The 21,200-nt window shown below is 39.9% G+C and overlaps 1 protein-coding gene across 3 annotated transcripts in view; it reads left to right on the top strand.

The window, feature by feature from the left end:
* Nucleotides 1-2,803: 2,803 nt before the first annotated feature.
* pax7a (paired box 7a) overlaps nt 2,804-21,200 on the top strand; it is a 55,355-nt gene continuing 36,958 nt past the window's right edge. Inside the window, exons 1-4 of one of the 3 annotated variants that reach the window (XM_088308182.1) lie at nt 2,804-3,214; nt 4,431-4,666; nt 6,159-6,288; nt 6,526-6,654. In XM_088308182.1, the coding sequence (XP_088164308.1) occupies nt 3,130-3,214; nt 4,431-4,666; nt 6,159-6,288; nt 6,526-6,654 (580 nt within the window). In that variant the 5' untranslated portion in view covers nt 2,804-3,129. Of the gene's footprint in view, nt 3,215-4,430; nt 4,667-6,158; nt 6,304-6,525; nt 6,655-21,200 lie in introns of all 3 variants that reach the window. The other 2 variants (XM_088308181.1, XM_088308183.1) reach the window with 2 other exon arrangements.

Here is a 21,200-nt window from a genome sequence, read left to right as displayed (position 1 = left end):
ATGTCCGCGATGAGTCCCCCCTCCTCTAATACATAAGAACCTGAGCTGCTCGGTGACGCAGTTAGCGCAGATGCTAGGTGATGGCTAACGCCTCTCGTTGAAGTATGGAAAGCCACGCAATGATCCGCTTGGAAATATTTAAGGCACCACATATGATTTTCGTAGCTCAAACATGTTATTATTTTAGCCGGGCCTGCCTGGTTTTTATGCATTCAGTAGACACGCCCAAAGCGTTTGAGAGGGGAGACAAAGGCTTGTATTTCTCGATATAGATATATTTTTTTTATTTACATTTGGCAGGGTTGTTAACAAGACTTTGTGGTGTGTCAAATTGCAAAGACAATTATTTTACCTTAGCAGGTTCTTTAATGATTCGCTTACATTTTGTGCATTTTCTTTGGCTTTTTGCAAGTTTTTTTGCTTGTGATGCCAGCAACAGTGATGGCAAAAAGCAAAAATGTGCGCTCCAAACAACTCATTGGTCAGACATATTTCTGTTCTGACTGCTCAGCTCAATATGGCAAAGGAATCTAATGGGATCTAATTTCAAACACAGAGTATGTGCTCATTGCGTATAATTTGCCAGATCTTCATTTTTGTGGTGGGGCAAGTCTTGTTTACTGTGTTTGGGAATTTGGCAAAACACATTTTGCCAACAAATCCAAGACATTTTCTATTACATGCCTCGGGTGTGCCCCACAATTTGGTTATTGAAAGTAGATAAATCTTTAGTCCATCTGATCTTAAATTGTGGTGTAGGTGATGTTCGACAATTTGGGTGAGGGCAAACAGAAAGATTTTGAGCTCCTCGAATGTATGCTGGTTGTCATTGTCGTTCACTCATAAATCGTGTGCCGTGAACCCTCTGAACTACTGTCCAAATCAATTCATTGAATATATCATTATTATTAGTATCATCCTTATTATATTTTTCAAATCATCCGCCTTGGCTGTGGCACAGCTGTTGGCGTGCAGTGTTCACAAGTGGACGCGAATGATCTGGTCGGAAGGTGTTCTCCCCCGTGCACACTTCACAGTGGTGATCTGTGATTGTCCTGGCCAACTTAATGTCATCCACGTGTGAAGGTCTGCTTGCTGTTTCTTGTAGACATGCTTTGCACGTGTGTGTCAATCTTCTGAATGCACTCCGGGGTCTGTTTCTCCTTCTGCAATGTTAACGTGTGCACATGAGCGCTGCTGATTTCAAAAGGAACGAGAGGAGCCGCTTCCTTTGACTGGAAATCAAGTTGGCTTTGTTCACTCCCACATCTGTGCAAACACCCCTTTCCAATTGGGCCTGTCTGTGAAAATACCAAAAAAAGAAAACTACACCCGTTAGGCTGAGCTGGGCATAAAAGTAATATATATATATATATATATATATTTAGAAAAAAATTCAGACCCCTGAAATAAAATGGAATATTTTTTTTACGACACACCTGGTGATCATTGGTGAATACAAACAGCCGTTAGCTTCTTTTTACACTTTTATGACAAGATTTATATAGTTGCATTGTACTTTGTAACCAGTGACACGAGTCAGCGCTATAGTGCATGTAGCTTAAAAAAAAAGAAAAGGAGGCTGTACATATCTGTTTTACAACATATAAGTGTTGATTCCTTGTAAAACCAACATTAACTTGCCATGACAGCACTGTTGTATGCTTGTCACATGATTGATGCTTGGATGAACCCCCCTGCCCGCTTCTCTCTTCGGGCAACGCAATTCGAAGGGTCAGGACGAGCTCTTGTAACACCCCCCCCCACACACACACACACACCCCACCCCACCCCGGCTCACGCTGCATCTGCATATGTGAAATCGCCATTTCACCCCCAGCACACTCCCCTAATTGTTGCTGGCGAAAAATGTTTTGTGAAAATTTGCCCTCCACCAGGAGTGCCTGTGCACGCAATTGACACACACAACGTGGTGTCTCACGTATACACACACACACACGCACACAAAACAAAATTATAAATGTATTTATTCAAATATGAAGTAATTACTCTCCGGGGAAGGTCAACCTGTTGTCTATAGTAGCTCCCAAAATGTTGCAAATATCAATTTACTTATCGAATAAAAATATATTTCAAAATTGTACTCAATGATTGACAGTTCAAAAACTGACATTTTTACGAATTTTGAATTGCACGAAAATGCTGACTTAATTTATTTTAGATACTTTCACAAAATTGTATACATTTAATTGATCAACCATAAAAACTATTATCGATGTAATTATAATGTGCTACCTAGTGTTTTTAGTCACGTTTTTTTAAACACTAAATGAAATTTCTTCAGAATGGATTTAATATGAAATAATACAAAAAGAACTAAACTCGCTGTTTGATACTCAGTATTTCGCAAGCAACATTTTTTTTACAAACCTCTTCATAATTATTTTCACTTAACACATTTCATGCGAATAATAAAGATGTCAATTTAATTGAAATGACATAAGACATATGAAAAGAGTGTATTCATAGTCACTTCAAAATAACATTTCCACGGAATAGTTGCTTCTTGTGTGCAGGCTCTTGTGCTGGAGGATGAGGAAGCTGCTGGGGATGATGATGACGACGAGGATGAGGATGATGATGATGATGATGGTGGTAGCAGCAGTGAATTAAAAAAGTCCAACGCGGTCCTGTGATTGGTCGGCGGGTGTGCAGGCTGAGCCCACTAGCTTTGAGTGCGAAAAGAAGAAGGCCACGGCAGCCTATGGGAACACGCGGCTGCCTCCTCCCACGACGTGTGCACCAAAGTTGCCCACTTCAACTACTTCCACGCAGCCAGCAGACATTACACTCACGCCAAATGCACCAAGGGGACAAGAGGGCCTGCTTTTGCCAAACTCTCAATTGCCTTCTTGACTCACGATCATTAGTTTGCAATTATATCACTGCTGTTTTACTTTTAATTACTGCCCCCCATCCCTCCTCGTACGTGAACCTCGCTTGAACCGCACCTGGGATTGGAATTTCGCTGCATAGTTTTTCATTTTGAGTTTTTTTTAACCCCCCCCCACTAAGACATTCTCTGCATTTTGGACTTTGTGAGAGCAGCTTCGAGTCCATCTTGTTGTTTGTTTTGTGTGGTGGTGCTCCTGAGTGAGTAGCTGCAGGATGGCTACTTTACCCGGAACAGTGCCTCGGATGATGCGTCCCACGCCGGGTCAGAACTACCCACGGACCGGCTTCCCTTTGGAAGGTGAGCGCACACGGAAACTTTATGGGACGGGTTCGAGACATTTGCGTGAATGTCACCTGCACGTTTGTTGTTTGGAGAAAGAAAGAAAGAAAGAAAGAAAGAAAGACGAAGGTCACGTGTTTAATTAATATTAAGATTAAAAGAAAACACGGAACAATTAATGTTTTCTTTTTAAAACAAGACATTTAAAACGCAAATCAATTATATTCAAGCATACCTTTAATGCTGATATAAATTCACCATATCACATGACCATAAAGGCCTTTGTCTGTACCTCATTCCAGATAAATTAACGTTTTGCAAACATAAATAAATAATTTTAGACTCGTTCGTTATTATTTAAAAAAAATATATTTATGAAAAAATATTTGGCAATCATAGTACCAAACGGTTTTTAGTATCAATTTCGTGTTTTTTTTTGTACACATCAACGCATTTTTTTCATATACGTTAAAGTCACGTGTATTTACTATTTGGATTATTGTTTCACGTAAGTAATTTTAAACTTCTTTTGTTTTTTATAAATATGAAAAAAAACGTTATGCATTATTTCCTGTAATGTTCATCAATTTCGTCCCAAAAAGAACATTTAATCTGAGCACAAATTGGCTTTTTTTTTCAGTCGTAAGCCCCAATAACACAAGTGTCTGTTTTAATAACAATAAAAGAGACACATTACTGCTCGGTGCGGCCAAAAGAGGCAATCTAATTGTTAATTTGGCGACAACTCCCCACGCACACTCAAGCTGTCTGCAGCATACGGCTGTGGGACGATGAGGAGGATGAATCTGAAGACCACTTTTTGTATTTGCATGCATTTATGGCAACCGTTTTCCCATTAGGGCCGCGTTCGTGCTCAAGTGGCGAAAGAAAACACACGCACACAACGGGTTGGCTCCACGCGCGCGGCTTTGCAAGTTGCTTGTAGATTTGCTCGAGAGGGCCGCTGCTGCAAATGGCAAATAAGCCACGGGAGAAACGTTGGAGGATCACATCAATATTTGGACAGCATGACTAGGAATAATCAAGGTGGCAAAGTGTCAGCCTCTTCACTGGCTCTCTCCACTCGTGGAATTGGAGCGCGTGGAGTCGGCTCGGGTGCATGCGTGTTGCGCGACACGCTGAATCTGCGCATCAAATTAAAAAAAAGGAAATGAAACACGCTGGGTGGTTTTGTTGTTGTTGTGTTTACACGAGTGTGTTGTTGCCCACGCAGTGTCCACCCCACTGGGCCAAGGTCGGGTCAACCAGCTGGGCGGCGTGTTCATCAACGGGAGGCCCCTGCCCAACCACATCCGCCACAAGATCGTGGAGATGGCCCACCACGGTATCCGGCCGTGCGTCATCTCGCGACAACTGCGCGTGTCTCACGGCTGCGTGTCCAAGATCCTGTGCCGCTACCAGGAGACCGGCTCCATCCGCCCGGGAGCCATCGGGGGCAGCAAGCCCAGGGTGAGTGTGCGTGGGGGCGACGAATGCAGGAATGTGTGCACTGTGTGGACACAATATTAGGTACACCTGCGCGCTTCAATTGCAGCCAATGCTATAGCATCAAAAGGTGTATGGCCATAATGACTTAAGGAAACACTTAAACATCCACTCCTCGTTTGGTACTATTTGTCCGTTTATTTGCTTGTGTAATTGGTTTGTTGAGATGGGCCATAACATTAGCTACACTAGCACAGTACAACAGCATTTACAAGAATCAATACAATTTCACTTAGTAGACTGCTAGATATTTATTCGCCCTTAACATGCAATTATATCAAGATCGAAATATTCTTTCGTATACATTTAAATTAAGTAGGCTACACCTGCATTCCAAGGGAATACCAGGCATGCAACAGAATATCGTCACTATTTATATAATATATAATTCATATATATATATATATATATATATATATATATATATATATATATATAATGTGTTTGTGTGTGTGTGTATATTAAGAATATTGTTGCAGGCTTCCTGCCAGACTATGTAAGATAAAACTAGTAATATTTAACGCCCATAACATTGTGTATTTGCACCACGTGACAATAAAAGCCAATAGCGGCGGCATATTTACTGCATAATAATTGCTTTAGTTTCTAATATATTTTAATTGGTCCTGAATATACATGTTGTTAGTCATACATAAACTGACCATATAGCATTTACGTGCACCTCCACAATCAAATATGACACTGTGTGTTAATTACAAAATATTGATTCAATCAGTAAATGGTCATATTTTACTACGTTATGGGCTAATTTTATTTTCAAATTTTAAAATTTCATTTGGTTAATAAATATTGGTCCAATAACAAAATTTACAAATCATAATAATAGTTGTTATTATAACATGTAATAGTCACCAGTCACAACATTAGGGACACCAACACAATTAAATAATAATGGCCATCAGTTAATTAGGGTGGTTCTAAATTGAAAGTATGTCTATTTTATTTTTTTGTAATTATGACATATGTATATTTTTTTCATTTACATGAGGAAAAGTGAGTGATACTGCAGTAATTATTTTGAAATTTTACCTGAAATACCAATACTTAAGTGTTTTTGACCCGGGACCATTAATGGTTAAAAAGAAAAAAAAAAAAAAAAAAGGAATCAAGGAAAAAACTATGATGGAATTTTTAAATAGGGTAATTCAACAGATTTTTTCAAGTTTTGCCAATATGAAAATGCTTCCCCAGATTTTCAACAAACAATAAATATATAAGCAAAAACAACAGACTAAGTGTTTTGGAGCTAACAACTTGCTTGCTTTGTTTTGCTATATAGTTACCATGAATGTCACTCATTTATATGAGATGACTTTTTTTTAGCCCCCATAAAATACAAGTTGTGTTTTTTTTTCATGCAGTTTCTGAAGTCATATCCCACCATGAAATGTCTCCAATTAAATAGCCCCCACCCTTCTGTCCATGCAACTTGCAGCAGGTGGCCACTCCCGACGTGGAGAAGCGGATCGAGGAGTACAAGCGAGAGAACCCGGGCATGTTCAGCTGGGAGATCCGGGATAAGCTGCTGAAGGACGGGGTGTGCGACAGAAGCACAGTTCCTTCAGGTGAGGCTTCATCTGGTAAGCTGCAATTCTTCTTTTAACAACCTTATCATAGGAGCCTAGAAGTGCAGCATCGCTTGTCGTCATAACTGCTTGATGGAAAGAAAAAAAAGAGGAGAAAAAAATATGCCTGCAAAATATGCTTGACTTTTGTGTAGTGTCCTTCTTCAAATGAGATGATCATGGTTGTGTTGTGGGTTGGAAGGGCTAATCACCCATTTACCTTCTTGTTGCCATTAGTGAGCTCCATCAGCCGCGTTTTGAGGGCCCGATTTGGCAAAAAAGATGACGAGGATGACTGTGATAAGAAGGATGAAGACGGAGAAAAGAAAACAAAGCATAGCATCGATGGCATCCTCGGTGATAAATGTAAGTTAGCAACCTTATGGGCCCTTAATGGCTTCTCTATCTACCACTTGCATGTCTTGTCAGCCTCCTCCTGGCTCGGATGGGAAGATTTGCCCAAATATGTCCAAATGCACTTCCTCCGAGGCGTCCTCGTGGGACTTGATTCCTTTTGCTCATTCACTCCATTATTTATGAGAGCCTTGGCACGAAGGTATTTAGCGGCAGGAAATTAATTTGTGTTGGCCAATTGCGCCTCATTCAGTCACACGTTCAGCCATTCATTCGCGTTGTGCTGCTTTGACCCCCCCCCCCCCCCCCCCCCAGCCCACCCCCTTCCTAACCCCCCGCCTGGCAAAGAAAGCCCCCCCACCGCTGCTGACCCACGGTCACATTTTCACCACTTGTTAGTTTTGAGTGTGTGGTTTGTTGCTCGTTTAATTCAGGATAAATGTTTCTATTTTTAATGTTGCTCTGTGGATTTTTTTGGTCTATTTGCAGTCAAATGCACTTTTTAGCCATGCATCGGGGAAATCATTGGAATATTTTGTAATTTAAGATGGATTGGAAGGGAGATTCATCACATACATTCTGTGGAGAAAAGTAGTAATAATAATAAAAATCAACAACAAATATATACTGATACTTTATTTCTAATGTAATTGTGCGCATCTTTATATTATAAGATAAAGGATAAAGATTTGTTATATTTTCTTACTTCAATTGGAATCGAATGGTGATTTATCGCAACCGTGCAATTGATAACTGTGCTATATTTGTGATAAGTTGGAAAAAATTTTAAAAACAAAAAATAGGCATTACTGTACGTAATGCTAATTACACATATTCAACATTTCGTATCTATATTCAATTATTCCAACCGAATTTCTTGATTGCGCAGGAATAATTACACTAACACTCAACATTTGGACATGGAACATATGCGCATGTGAATTCACGTGAGAAAAAATGCCCAACAGTAAAGAAATAAACATGCTTTATGAAAAGATATCCTGAATATAAATCATAATTTTCAATTATTTAGACAGGGTTTGCTGGTGACTTGTGCGTATTTACGCAACCCTCCTAAATTTGAACATAGCTGTAGCATAGGGATGCAATTTAAATATTGAAAGTATTAAAAAGTAGCCTAAATTGGCAAAATAGTTAAATAATTTCAAAAGTTTAAAAAGTGTTTGAAATTGCTGTAATTAGAGGGATCAATTTTAAAAAATATATAGACTGAGTATATAATACACTTTTGAAAAAAAATTAATACAGTGAAATAATTTCCTGCCGTCTTTGCATTTTCAACCGGCTTCTTTAGTCACCCCGTGCGTAATAACGCAAACCTAAAACGAGCCAGCCTGCGCGTTTAGGGATTGGGTTCCAATCTGCTACAAATAACAATCTAGGCCACGCAGCTATACTCCCTTTTTCAACTTGAAGATGATCCTCAACAAACCTCCCTTCCATTGACACTTTTCTTTTTCCACGGAGCCACAAAAGCAAAACCCTGGAAAGCAAGAGCAGCTCGAAACGCCGCACTGCATGGCACGTCCATTCTCCTTCCAACAAACGCCAGGAAACTTTGCACAAAAGGGCAAGGGGGACCCATAAAAAAGGAAATGAATTATTCAGCACGCCCCGCTGCTCGATAGTTTTGTAATTTCATATAATGGCCCCGATGGAGTGGAATCAGTTGATAGCGTGAAAACGCTCTCTCTATTTGTCTTTATTTTCCCGCCTGCCACGCCACGCTTCACAAGAAAAAAAAAATCTGCTCCAAGTGTCGCTTGACCACGTGTATTTGCCCCCCCAAAAAACATCCCGCAATTCCTCTGCCTGCTGTTTGCCCGCGTTGTGCTTGTGTTTTGAAATCAGGGAGAGAATTAAGTGGCTATAAAAAGCAGGCAAGACGAGATGGCTTTAAATAATAATCATAATGTTAATACTTATTAGCGCGGAGCAGCGGAGACGAGGCTCGCCTGAATAGGTGACTACGTGTTCACACCGGGTGTAATAGCTGGCAGGCACGCTCACAAATGTATTTATCCCCAATCAGCCGCTCACTCTGGCGGCGCGCGACTCGGCGCGGCGCGGCGTTGCGCGGCCCCCTTATACGAGCGGAGAGGGGCTTTCAAGCAGATTAAACGCAGCCTTTTATTTCTTTTCACTTTCATCTCAGAGCCGAGCTCACATCGTGGCTTGCCCTGGGCAAAAAACATTCATGAGGGCTCTTTTTTTTTCATCCACTCCTCGCTCGGCACTTTTTTTTTTTTTTTGGCGTCTCCAGATTTTAAGTCCTTCTTATTTATTTATCGAGTTGTTTATTGTGTGTGTTTTGGGAGGTTACATCACGGATTTATCCCAGCTCTAATCTAGAGTTCATTAAAAATGGCTGCTCAAACTGCTAACCACATTACAGTCGTGTCTCTTTCTTTTAATGACAGATCAGAGGGTGGAGAGCAGGGCCGTACAAAATGTAGTTTCGAGGCTATTTGTACGCCCCCCAAAAATTATTATCATTTTTTAATAGGACCGAGTGTTCTTGCAAAATAGAATTCCCAAAATAACAATAACATTATGCAGAAAACAAACACATTTTACGATGCAGAATTAAAGTGTCATAATGTTCTGATATCCAATTTTACAAGACAAACACAAAGCACAGATGTAGGCCTGTTTAACTCCTTGAAATTGACATATGCTTGTATTTTCTTAATTTTTTTAATCGTAGAATAAAAACACTGTAATGCGAGGCATTTAGTTGTATTTATTGCACAACGGAGCAGGATATTGATAACAAAATTCTTTAAACTTAATATTTAACTCTAAAAAATCATAGGCTGTTCATAAATATTTTAAACTTATTTGATAGATTGTCAGGGTAAAAAAAAACAAAATAATTGACATATTAGTCTTATAGCACTGACAGCTGTAGTCGTGTATTGTTTAAAAATATATATATTGGTTAAAGATTACCTTCTTTGTACATGGAAAAATGCAATACAAATAATTAAAACATAAATTAATAACAAAATAAAATGAAATACAATATTAGAATAACGTTATCATGATTATTATTTTGTTGTTGTTATAAAAACATGTTTTCGTCTTTAGAGATATTAATTATCTTGTTTACATATTTGAAAATGAAATATCTGATAATTTCTTTGTTGATTTAGAAAAATAAAACTAAACAAACTACTTGAAATGTGATAGTGTTACACATTTTTTACATTGTTTACGGAAATGCGGCCTCTCATGAAGCAATATGTTTCTAAGAATGCACATAAAAATGAAACCAAACTCAAATATATACGAATAACAAGGCATTTTTGTGCAGTTCATTATGTTACATTGTCGTGGAGCATGCAACCATCTATCATCATTGTATTTTTTTTTCATGATGCACATCTGCCACACGTGCAAGTGACGCACGCGGCGACAGGCGATGGACACTCGAGCAAATCGCGGGATTAGCAGAGGTCCTCAGTCTAATTAAACAGATGCCAGGTGGGATTATTTCCCAGTTTGAGGGAGGGGAAGTGACAGAGAGGTGCGAGGGGTGGAGTGGCGTGGGGTGGGGAACACACAAGAATGGTTGAAATGTAATTGGTGGTGGGCACAAACAAAGTATTATTGGATTGCAGGTCGTCTTTTTTTACGCACATTGAGCGTTCGAGCTTCCCTTTTATAAATGTATACATTAGCTATATTTCATTTGTAAAACCTCGTTGAATGAATGGAGAAGGTGAAATGTGTGTGTTAGTGTGGTGGGGGACGTGGGGGGGGCACATGCAGGGGTTTGGGTGGTTGGGGGGACTTGAGCGCACTTCAAACAAATCCATCTGGAACAGTGTGTGAGAGAGATTCAGTGAAAGTATGGGCGAGTTATTTAGCTATTAATAACGTTTTCTTTCCTCGGGCGCGGAGGAAGGAGAGACGGCAGAAGAGAGAGGGAGAAAAAAAGGAGAGAGAGTGTGTGTGAGAGAGAGAAAGAGCACAACTCCATCCGCGCGAGCTATTTGGCTTGGCTGGGAACGGAGAGGGGAGAGCACCCAAATGGTGGGCAGAGATAACATACCCATCATAGCGCAGACCCCGCGCTGCGCTTCACTGCATTAAACTCGGATTAACCTCCCCTGGCCCCGCGCACACACTCAAGACACTTCGCGCTGGAATTTACGTCGCACCATGCGGCGACACCAGACTCCAAATAATAATAATAATAATAATAATAATCATAATAATAATAATAATGATAATAATAATAATAATAAGGGTGCAAATTGCTTCACACAAGGCGATTCCATACGATATACGGTTTACGTTAACAATGGAATTCGGTTCAATTTAGTGACTTTACGTTATTCGAAGTAGTGCGGCTGTTGCATTTGTCATGTTTATTCAAATGCAACACCCTGTAAAAGCACTCCAAAGTACAAACCATTCGAGTTAATTAACTTCAAAGAAACAATGTTTACCTGGTGTTTATCTCCCATTAAAGACGATTCGATGGATCCTCGATTCATGGGGTGTGATACGATTCAAGGATGCATTGATTTTAAAATGTAACAATTCGATTCGGTTTGTCAAATTAAAAAAGATTTTCTTATTCAAAACATTGTTCTGTTACACTCTTAGGAATGAAAATACATGCACTGTCCAGGATTGATTGAAAACATTTTTTACATAAGATCTTACTCTGTCCGACCTGTTAATTAAAGCGAACGCACAGTATATATATATATATATATATATATATATATATATATATATATATATATATATATACACACACACATATATAGTTCAAGATAGGGCATGTGGGCTAAAATAGGGCCCACGAGTGCTTCAGTTAGGTCAGCCGCATGATTTTCAAACCAAATAAAATCTCAGACATTACAAAAAGTCCACAAATGCTTATAATACATGATAATAATGAACATTTATTGGGTTGTTGCATCATATTTTTGTCCTATAATTGAGAATACAGCCCTGGGACAATAGGCTTGTCCTTGCTTTAAATGGATGGGATTTTATTTTGTGGTGACAGCTACACATGCGTAATGACAGCTATTTATTAAAACATTGTTTTAAAAAAGAATGGCAGCATGTCGGGTCCAGTAAATCATAAAAATGAAAGGAGCACTGGTGAGAGGGGGGTGGTTTTATAGGCCCACCGAACCCGGAGTGACATTTCAGTGTCAGCGGCTTAAGCATCGACAGAAATATATATCTAAAAAATAAATAAAAGGGGGGAGCAGGCTTATATTCCTTCTGCGCTGCCGTTTGACTTTGATCACATCACAAATATTCATGGGGGCACAAACACTCTGCCGCCATTATCCCGGCTGACAGTGATACCTCTCAAGGCTGTCTATTAATTAAAGTGGCGCGCTTACCATGTGGGACGTCGACTAGAAGACGAAAAAAAAAAAAAGGTCCCCCCCCCCCCATCTCTTGTGGTTTCTCCGCTTGAAAAGGGCCAATCTTTCCTCCCTGGCTTCTTGTGGGAAATTTAAAAAGTGTACACAGAGGAAGACATGGGGATTTCTAGCTCATTTCTATAAAGAGCCTTTTATAATCCTTTCCTGCTTAATAACTTAAAGGGATTCAATTTCTCCCCTCGTCGACGGGGAGGGGAGGTGGCTTGTGATCGCGTATTGTCGGCATAGCACTTGAAGGTTAACACTTCCTGCTCCCAAAGAGCACGACACAACGCGTTTGTGTGATGTCACCAGCCTGTGATGTTTCATAACATCATTTTATTTACCGACCACAATTCAATTCGCACACTCTGGATGGAGTAGCGCGCTTTGGGGTCTTCACGCCATGTGAGACCAATTAAACAGGAAGTGACGCCCCCTCCAGGTATCCTGTCACAAAACAACGTAGGCCGTCTTTCATTAGGGCCTGTGTTTGATTTCCTTTCCAATTTTCACTAACTTCCTAACCTGCTTTTTGTCATGGTCCAACCGTCCATTCTCTCAGGTATTTGTCTTCATTAGGGTCACGGGTGAGCCAGAGCCGAGCCCAGATGATTTTGCGCAATTGGCAGGGTGCGCCCTAGACTGGCCGCCAGCCAATCGCTGGGCATAAATAAACAAACAACCACTCGCATTCACACCTGTGGACAATTTAGAGTCTTCAGTGAACCTAACATGCATGTTTTGGGAACAAAAGAGGAAGTCGGAGCATACCCGGAAACATCCAAACTCCACACGTGAAGGCCTGAGGCAAGATTCGAACCCCGAAACTCAATGTGTGAGGGAAGCGTGCAAACCGCTTGGTCTAGATTCTGTTCTGCAATACAACAGGTGGAGGAATTTAGTAACAAAAATTCTAAAATGACATTGCAATTAAATAATTCCTGTAACTCTTAGGGATGGTGGCCTCCAAATGTTCAAAATAAATTGTGCGCATATATTTTTAAAACACCAATTTTCAAAGCCAGAAGGTAAGGGGGAACCTTTTGGTGTAAATCCTCAACATACAGTAGCATGTTGTCCTTTGTTTCGGCAACCAACTAACTTCTTACATACAACAGGACCCATTTTACTTTTTGTCATGGTAGAAATATTTTTCACAGTGTTTAGTAAATATTGCTCAATATCGATGAAATGTTATGTTAACTCGCGTGCAAATCCTTGAATTTGTCCTTAAATGTTCCTTTGACAGTATTTCATCGATGTGGATGCATCTGCCACTGATGAAATAATACACACACACTTGCACTACCCACGAAGATACCATGCAAGACTCGTATCACGATAATAACGTTCCATTTCCATGGACACTGTCAGAGAGCTATTAATATATCAACATGTTTGTTATTGTGGTCCCAGTTTGTGAGGATTGCATCACACTGAGATCTGTTTCTAATATTTTGGGTAGCTTACGGAGGCCCCTTGAGAGGGACATCATATGAGAAACAGCTCTGAGTATGAATCAGTCCGCTTCCCCGCCGCCAAGCCTTCCATCTCGCCTCCTCGGAGGCGTTTAATCGTCGTCCGCTTTGTTAGCGTTGATGTTTAATTGGCTGTGAGAAGATGAATGAGGCTGACAGGAATCAGCTGTCCACACGATCCCTTGTGGCTCCGACTCGGAAATCATAACCTGAGCGGCTTTTCCTCCTGCGAAAGCGGCTCGTTGAACTTGTCACATCTAATTAGGGTGTTCGAGCGCGCTGGGAGCATCGGTGGGAAACAGTAGGCGGCATGGTCCGGGGGCAGCCAATAAGGCATTTTTGGGTCAGATGGTGGAGGGGACTGCAAGAAGAAGGGGGGAGGGGAGGGAGGGGGGGTGTTGTTGAATTGGACCAGAGTGAGCTTTTATTTCAAAGCTTTTCTCGCCCGCTTTACCGGCTATTACATCAATTACGGCTGTCCGGCCGCCAGCGGGCGAACAGGGCAGCATGCATGCAGTGGAGCCTTGTTTTAATTGACTATGAAATTAATTAAAGCAGATGTCTATTTAGGACTTTTAACATTGGCCACATAGTTTAAAGGTGTAACAGAGGATTAATGGCTTACAGCCAAAATGACACTTTATTGCATACTGTCATTGGAGCAGACAACAAGTGTCATTTTTGGTCATTTTTTTTTTCATACTGAAAAGACAAAGCAAGATTAAGAGTTTGTTTTTTTCTTCTAATTCTAAGGCCAGATGTTTAAAAAAAAAAAAAAAAAAAAAAAGCCTGTTTCATTTAGCTACATGATATTTGGTAGGCTTATCTATCATGAGCAGACCCACAAAAAAAAAAGGAAGCCATGCCTGGATAGACACAGACAGTCAGACATTTCTATTCAGAGCAAATGTTTTTGTTAGTTTGGCCATTTTCAGGGCTTCCTCAAAACTGAATTTGTCCTCACGATTTTGTCCATTTTCTAATTAAATTGGAAGTATGTATATCCACTCAACTGAGGGCCATCACTTAATTGTGATGATTGTTTGTTATATACGGATAGCTTAACAGCAAACATTTGACATTTGCTCTTAAAAAGGGTCGCATTGAGCAACAAAATTCTTACTTTGCCAGTCCAAAAAAAAAAGATAAAAAAGTGCAGTTTTAAAGAACGTAAATACTGCAGGAAATGTTGGCAAGCCAATGTAAGAATAATTTAAAAAAAAACATACTATTTGAGTTCAGCAGTAGCAATAATTGTCCACTTAGTGGAAAAAAAACATGTGCAGCATATAATGTGCAATAATGTAAGTCGTCGACAATTCCATTATTGCAGGTTGAAGAGATATTGCACAGTGTAAACGTTAAAAGGGAACAGATTACAAAAGAAAAACTTGCTTGCAATGTCATTTGTTCAAGAGCCTGATGTTTTGTGATTTGCCTTAAAACTACAAATTCTAATAACTCAGCCCCACACGGTCATAAACTGATGAAAAAAAATAAATCAGAGACCCTGTTTTTTGCTAAAACATATCGATGCAGCAATTTTGAATTCTCTTTACATTTTACATACATTGAGAAAAAAAATCGATACACTCTTGAGCAGTTTGTGTGAAAAAAACAGCAGTAGCATTGTCTTCCTTCTCCATTTCAAGAGGTTTCATTCTCTTTCCTTTTGTGAGTGGATACTTTTTTCTTGTATTGCGGCGTGGAAAGAGAGAGCGAGAAAAAAAAAAAGGCTGTGTGATGTCTGACAGCCTCCTCTCGCCATTGTTGCGCGCTGGGAGGAGAGAAAGAGGTGGGGAGGAGAGAAAAGGCCTTTCTGTTATTTTCTGTCTTGAAACTTGCTATTCAGGCGAGTTGATGAACTCCTCCGAAAAGTTTATTAAGGGGGCCAAAACAATAGGAACCAAAGCCTTTGGCTGCCCGGGCAGACAGTTTATAAACTCGCGGCCATTGTGCCTCAAAGGCAGATGCATGAATACTTTTGAATGGGGGCCTTCAAACTGACACGATAAGGCTGGACAGCAGCACTCAAAAAAAAAAAAAAAAAAGACACAAGCCGCTTCTGCTTTTGCTCAGGACCCTCTCTATTTTTCTCTCGCTTTCTTTTTTTTTTTGTTGAAATTTTGCATTAATGTACATCTGCAAAGGAAGAGCAACAGGGAGGAGGGCACTGTGTCTCATGGCCACGCTGATTTTTTCTTTTTTTTTTCTTTTTGCTTTGTTTGCTTAAATATCATAAGAAAGAAAATACTGTGACATAATAGCAATCAAATATTTCATCACGTGTACTTATTTCCAAACCCACAAGACAGGTGTAGAAATTGTTGTAAAAAGTTACGACATGAGTCTAAAATCTGAACCTGTGCATAAAATGTCTGTAATTGGTCAAAACGGATCCCCACTAAAAAGATGAATGAATGGTTACAACTCACTAGCTTGAGCGGAAATGATAATAAACAAACAAAAGACAGATCATTTCCCGTCCCAAGTTTAATATTTCATTCCTTGGATGATCATTAAGAGTTTCAACTAAATACGCACTTTTTTGACAAAAATGTTTTTGTCTACTCTGCACTCTAAATTCCAAACAATGCTTTATGATACAGTATTTTCTGTTCACAAAAACTTTTTTTCTCCTCTTGACGTTAGCTGATAATGATACCTGTCTTCTTTATGCAGGAGAATCTAATGAGATTTTTCTTTTATAACACTATATTAAAGTGAAAATATAACAAACTACCGAATTTGAAAGTTTTGTGTAATCCTGCTAAACTAAAAAAATGACAAAATTCTCATTGCTGAAATCATGTTAGCCGGTGACGATTTTCCATAAGTCCACAAAAAAGTTTGCACATGAAATTCGGTTGAAGTGGTTTTGCATGATCTGAACAAGTTAATCCGCAAAATGTTCTTTGAATTATTACATTAGCCAACAAAAAAAAACGTTTATTTATTAATTTATTTTTTTATCAAGTGCCAGTGATATTTTAATGGTTTCTGGGTAATTTTGTCCTGCTGTCCATTTGTTTGAATTGGCTCTAGTTTTTTTTTTTTTTTTTTTTTTTTTTTAAATATTGCTATTTTTGACAATTAAATAATTTATTAATTAATGTGCGTTGACAATTCCAAAAGTGGTGGATGATCTTTGATATCACCACTTTTTACTTGGCAAAAATCTTTTATTAACTACTATTGCCTAATTTTCAAATGTGTTGCTTACTTTTTGCATGAAACATGATTTGCATACCCAAATTACAGTAGAAGGCTCTCTGCAATAATGATTGCCATTTTTCATGATATTGTATCAAAAATGAAAAACTGCGTAACAGATGCAGCCTCATCGAAATTGTGAGTGAATAGCAATGTCATAACTTGTGCATTCTTAGTAATGTTACACGAGAATATGGAATAACTTAAAAACTAGCGCCAATTTTGGAGAAAAAAAAAACATTTTCAGATTCAGCAACATGAAAATACCCTAAAACTATTTAAAATATCTTGGCAGCAAAACGTGTTGTGACCAGTGTTATCCATTGGTCCCTACAATTCCTTTGTAATGTATTTTTTCTATATACGTGAAAACAAACAGAAAGTAAAAAAAAGTACGTCCTTACGAAACGTGTATTGTGCTCAAGCGGGCGCCTGTGTTGATATACTTTTGAAGGAGGCCAGCAACCAAGAACATACATTCTTCGCGTCCTTTTGAGTGGACAATAGACTGTCAGTCTTGATCCGTCTTCCCTCCCCGTGTCCCTCCCCTCTGCGACGTTCCCTTTGACTCCTCTCGCTCTCTGGCTCGGTGCCTCCCAACTTCAGAGGGAGTCCGCTGATTTGTGACCCCGGCAACCCTGCGCTTAATCTGGCTAAAGAGGGGTGGCGGAGTGGTGTTGGGAGGCGGTTTGAGGGAGGAGGTCGTGGGGGGGCGGTGGGGGCATCCCGTCGAAGGCTTCGGCGGGCCCCCGAATAGAGCGAGCCGGCTCTGGCAGGTGTCAACATTAGCAAACAATCGGCGGGCGCTCTCAGCCCAGCGCCACATTGGACCTCCGCGCTGAAAAGAGCCACATAATGTGGGGAGGGGGAAGGGGGGGAGGGAGGGGGGGGGCAAGGGAGAGATTACACTCTCAGACAGCTATTAGCGAGGATGAGGCTTTTCTAAACAAACAAGAAGGAGAAGGCGATCAATACCGTGTTAGTTTACCAAGTGGAGTCATTACAGTGGCTTATTTTCTGCCCCATTGTCTTTCTCTCCACTTTCTCCCAACATCTGTGGGCCGTATTGGCAATCCAATTTGCAGCAAGGGAGCGGGCTTATTTCTTCAGTCTTGTGTCACTTGCAGTGGACATCACACTCACACGTTTGTCCTTGTAATGCATCTTGATTGGGGAGCATTACCTGGACGGCGATCGCGGAGGCGCTCCTCCATTAGATTGGAGTGAGCGCAGGAAATGGCCCAGAGGAAGGAGTTGACAACGAGCGGCTCTCCAGTGGATATGTGTCTTGACAAGAAGGCCGCCGCATCCCCAAAGGCCATTTATTTACCTCTCATGGCTGATTCACCAGGAGAGACATGTGAAGGGAAGATGGCGTTTTAATGGGAGGAAACTGGAGGGAGAACACTCTGAGGGAGCGTTTACGCGGAATGGTTTGGAGCTAAAAGACGCTTTTAACCAAAACTTCATTCGTTCGCTTTACATGAGGCTTTATTTAAGCTAAAATGTCAATTGGCCGCTTTTGTGAAGCTGTTTAAAAGAGTGCGTGCATTTGGACCGCCTGTAGCTCATCTGTGACCTTGATGTTTATCTCCTCACATGATGCAAAAACACAGGAAACTAGCATTAAGCTAACTTTTTTTTTTTTCTTCATAATAGTGTTAAGTTGGAGCCCAAATGATCCATTAGTGTTGCGAGATGAAAACAACAAAACAGCAGCTGATGGACATAATACATTAGATTGCAATTAAAAAAAAAAAAAAAAGATTGACCTCATGATCATTCGAGACAATAGTGACTATTGTTTATAAACACAGAGCCTTCACGACATCAAATATTATACAAAAAAATGAAGACAAATATACAATATTATCTTGCGTTCCCGCTAGGAGGCACAAAGTGTTCCATCTTTTGTCTGCGCTTCCATCGCAGCCAACCGAGCAATTTCCGTTGTAAACATGATTTAATTCACCGTGTAATTCCGTAAATCACAGTCATCCCGACCAACGAGTTATTTATCAGACGCGCTTGGTGGCTGACAGTTGACGTCAAGCGATGACAAAAGCCCTTTTTTTTTTGTTTTTTTGTTTTTTTTTTAGGTGCATAGATGATCTTCCCTGCTGGGAAGATGACTGTAAACTTTTTGACTCCAACAAATAGGAAGCAGGAAGTATCATGTTTGACTTTTAATGATGAGTAGCGCTTGGCAGACAGAGGTCTATTTAATTTGTACGACATTTGTTCGAGTGAAAACGGCTGTTTGGCTGTAACGTGATGCACATCAAAAGACGCTGGCATTGGATTTCCCCGCCTGTCTGAGGGAATCTTCTGTCGTGGTAATAATAAAAAAAAAAATAATAAGCAGGACCTCTGGCACAAATGCATGTTTGTCGTGCTGATTAAGCTGTCGTTATTCCGGCAAAACGCTAGGTTTGGCGAAATTAGTCAGCGCCACGCCGGCTTTTACGATGTCCATGTTAAATCAGATGAGCCGGTCAGGAGGCACGTAATTTATTGAAAAGACGGCGCACTTTGCAAGCGATTCACCTCGCCGCCGAAGCTTGTCAAAGTCTTGACTGCTCACCGCCGCGCTGCTTTCCAAACCAGACAAAAGGCGTTTTGGGGGCTAATTTTATTACAATACCAGAAGTGGGCCGCATAATGTGCAACAATAATTAGGTTTAGCACACACACCACCGCCACCATGCTCCGCTAGTCTTTAAAAATGCCCATTAGCCTATGCTACTTAGCGCCAGAACATTTCCCATTTTATGCTCCTGATGGGCCACCATTTGTTTTAATTGGCCGTGCGCTACAAAAAGCCTGCAAACACGTTCAGCACCCCCCTCGTGAGTGTTGCCAATCACAAATGTGTTCAAATTGTCCAACAACTTTGCGCTGTTTTGTCCCCCCGATTTTCCCAAACTAATGGGCTTATTTCTGCATCGTCACTCATTGCCTCCCTGGGGAATACGCGGCGCTCGCTTACTGTGCCACATTTATTTGCAGCCAGCAAATAAGCTCTTTGTTGGGAATAATCATACCCTTTGCCTGATGTATCGCTCTTGAAGCTATTCATTTACATTTTTTTCCTCTCCTATTTTTATGGGCATTCAACGCTTAGTTTTATTCCTCTGACTCAAACTTTTTCCCTAAAAAAATCATTGTGCAGAACACAAGAACAACTTCTTCAGGCACACACACAGACAAAAAAAGAAGAGGTCCAGTGAGCGTTCCTCTGTACTGTGCTGGCTTCATTTGTCATTGTCAGAGCCTTGAGACAAAAAAATTAAAAAAAAAAAAAAAATGGAACATAAGATAAGATCTTTTTGCCAAGGGGAATGCAATTCTCAAACGCTCAAAGGCAGCCCCTTTTGAACTCTCCTCTGTTAATTTCATTATTTTTGCTCTGACCTCAATTAGCAAAGACTTTGCGCCTGCGCTGTGGCTTTCTTTGAAATGGAAGAAAGAAGAAAAAGAAAACTTAGTCTTTAAGATAGAGAAGGATGGATAGATGGATAAGACTAAAGACAAACTAAAATGCTCAAGATGAAAAGACAAATTCTGACTCATTCTGTGTTCTTTGGGAAACTGCTTACAAAAAAAAAAAACAGACCTTTTTGGGGAAAATTCTAGTAAATGCAATTTTTTAATGGTTTTCTTTTGAGGAACGCGCATTACAATGTAATTCTAATGTATCTATATTTTAAATAAAATCAATTTATGTTTGGGTCATGTTTATTTAATTACAAATGTTTTATTTCAAAAAGCCGTCATGGTAAATTAAATCTTTTTTTCTCAATAAAAGTGCCAATTTTATTATGAAAAGATTTAAAGTATGACAGAATGTGCTAAGAAAAAAAAAGAAGTAATTTAATTAATTAATTTAATTTTATTTTATTTTACGTCATTTTATAGAATCCATGAACCAAAAAGTACAGCTGGTCATGTTTACTGGACCACCTTCCATTCAAGGTGATCTGTTCCAACTCCATGGCCATGCAGAGAAATTTTTATTCTTATTATTTTGATTGAGTGACCAAATAACATTCTCTTCTCCCGCAACAAACTACAATTTAATCACAAAAACATACCTTGTATCCTAAAAGCACCGATCTGTAACAGCAATTTTTTTCATCATTTTTCTCAAGTGTTTTACTTACGATTGTGCATAACGTCTTTAAATTTTGTAGTTCCTATTTTTGAGGATGTGCGGAGGGGGGGCGCCATCTCTGTGGAAAAAATTAAAGGGGGTGCACGGCTTCAAAATGTAAAACCGCTGTCCTGTTCTCTTTTATTCTATTTGGCCTGCATGTGATACCCTCCTGTAAGCTGATGTTCGCAAATAATGCATTTATTTACATTCATGCTGAAAAATTCAAACATTGAGATTTGAATTCATGCAATACTTGCTAACGGAATGCTTTCTTTATGGAATAGA

Source organism: Idiotropiscis lumnitzeri, chromosome 11, assembly GCF_059441095.1.
Source record: "Idiotropiscis lumnitzeri isolate Australia: NSW breed Sydney's pygmy pipehorse chromosome 11, RoL_Ilum_1.0, whole genome shotgun sequence".
Lineage (NCBI taxonomy): Eukaryota > Metazoa > Chordata > Actinopteri > Syngnathiformes > Syngnathidae > Idiotropiscis > Idiotropiscis lumnitzeri.
The sequence above is the reverse complement of the archived record's forward strand: the minus strand, read 5'-3'. Positions and strand labels throughout refer to the sequence as shown.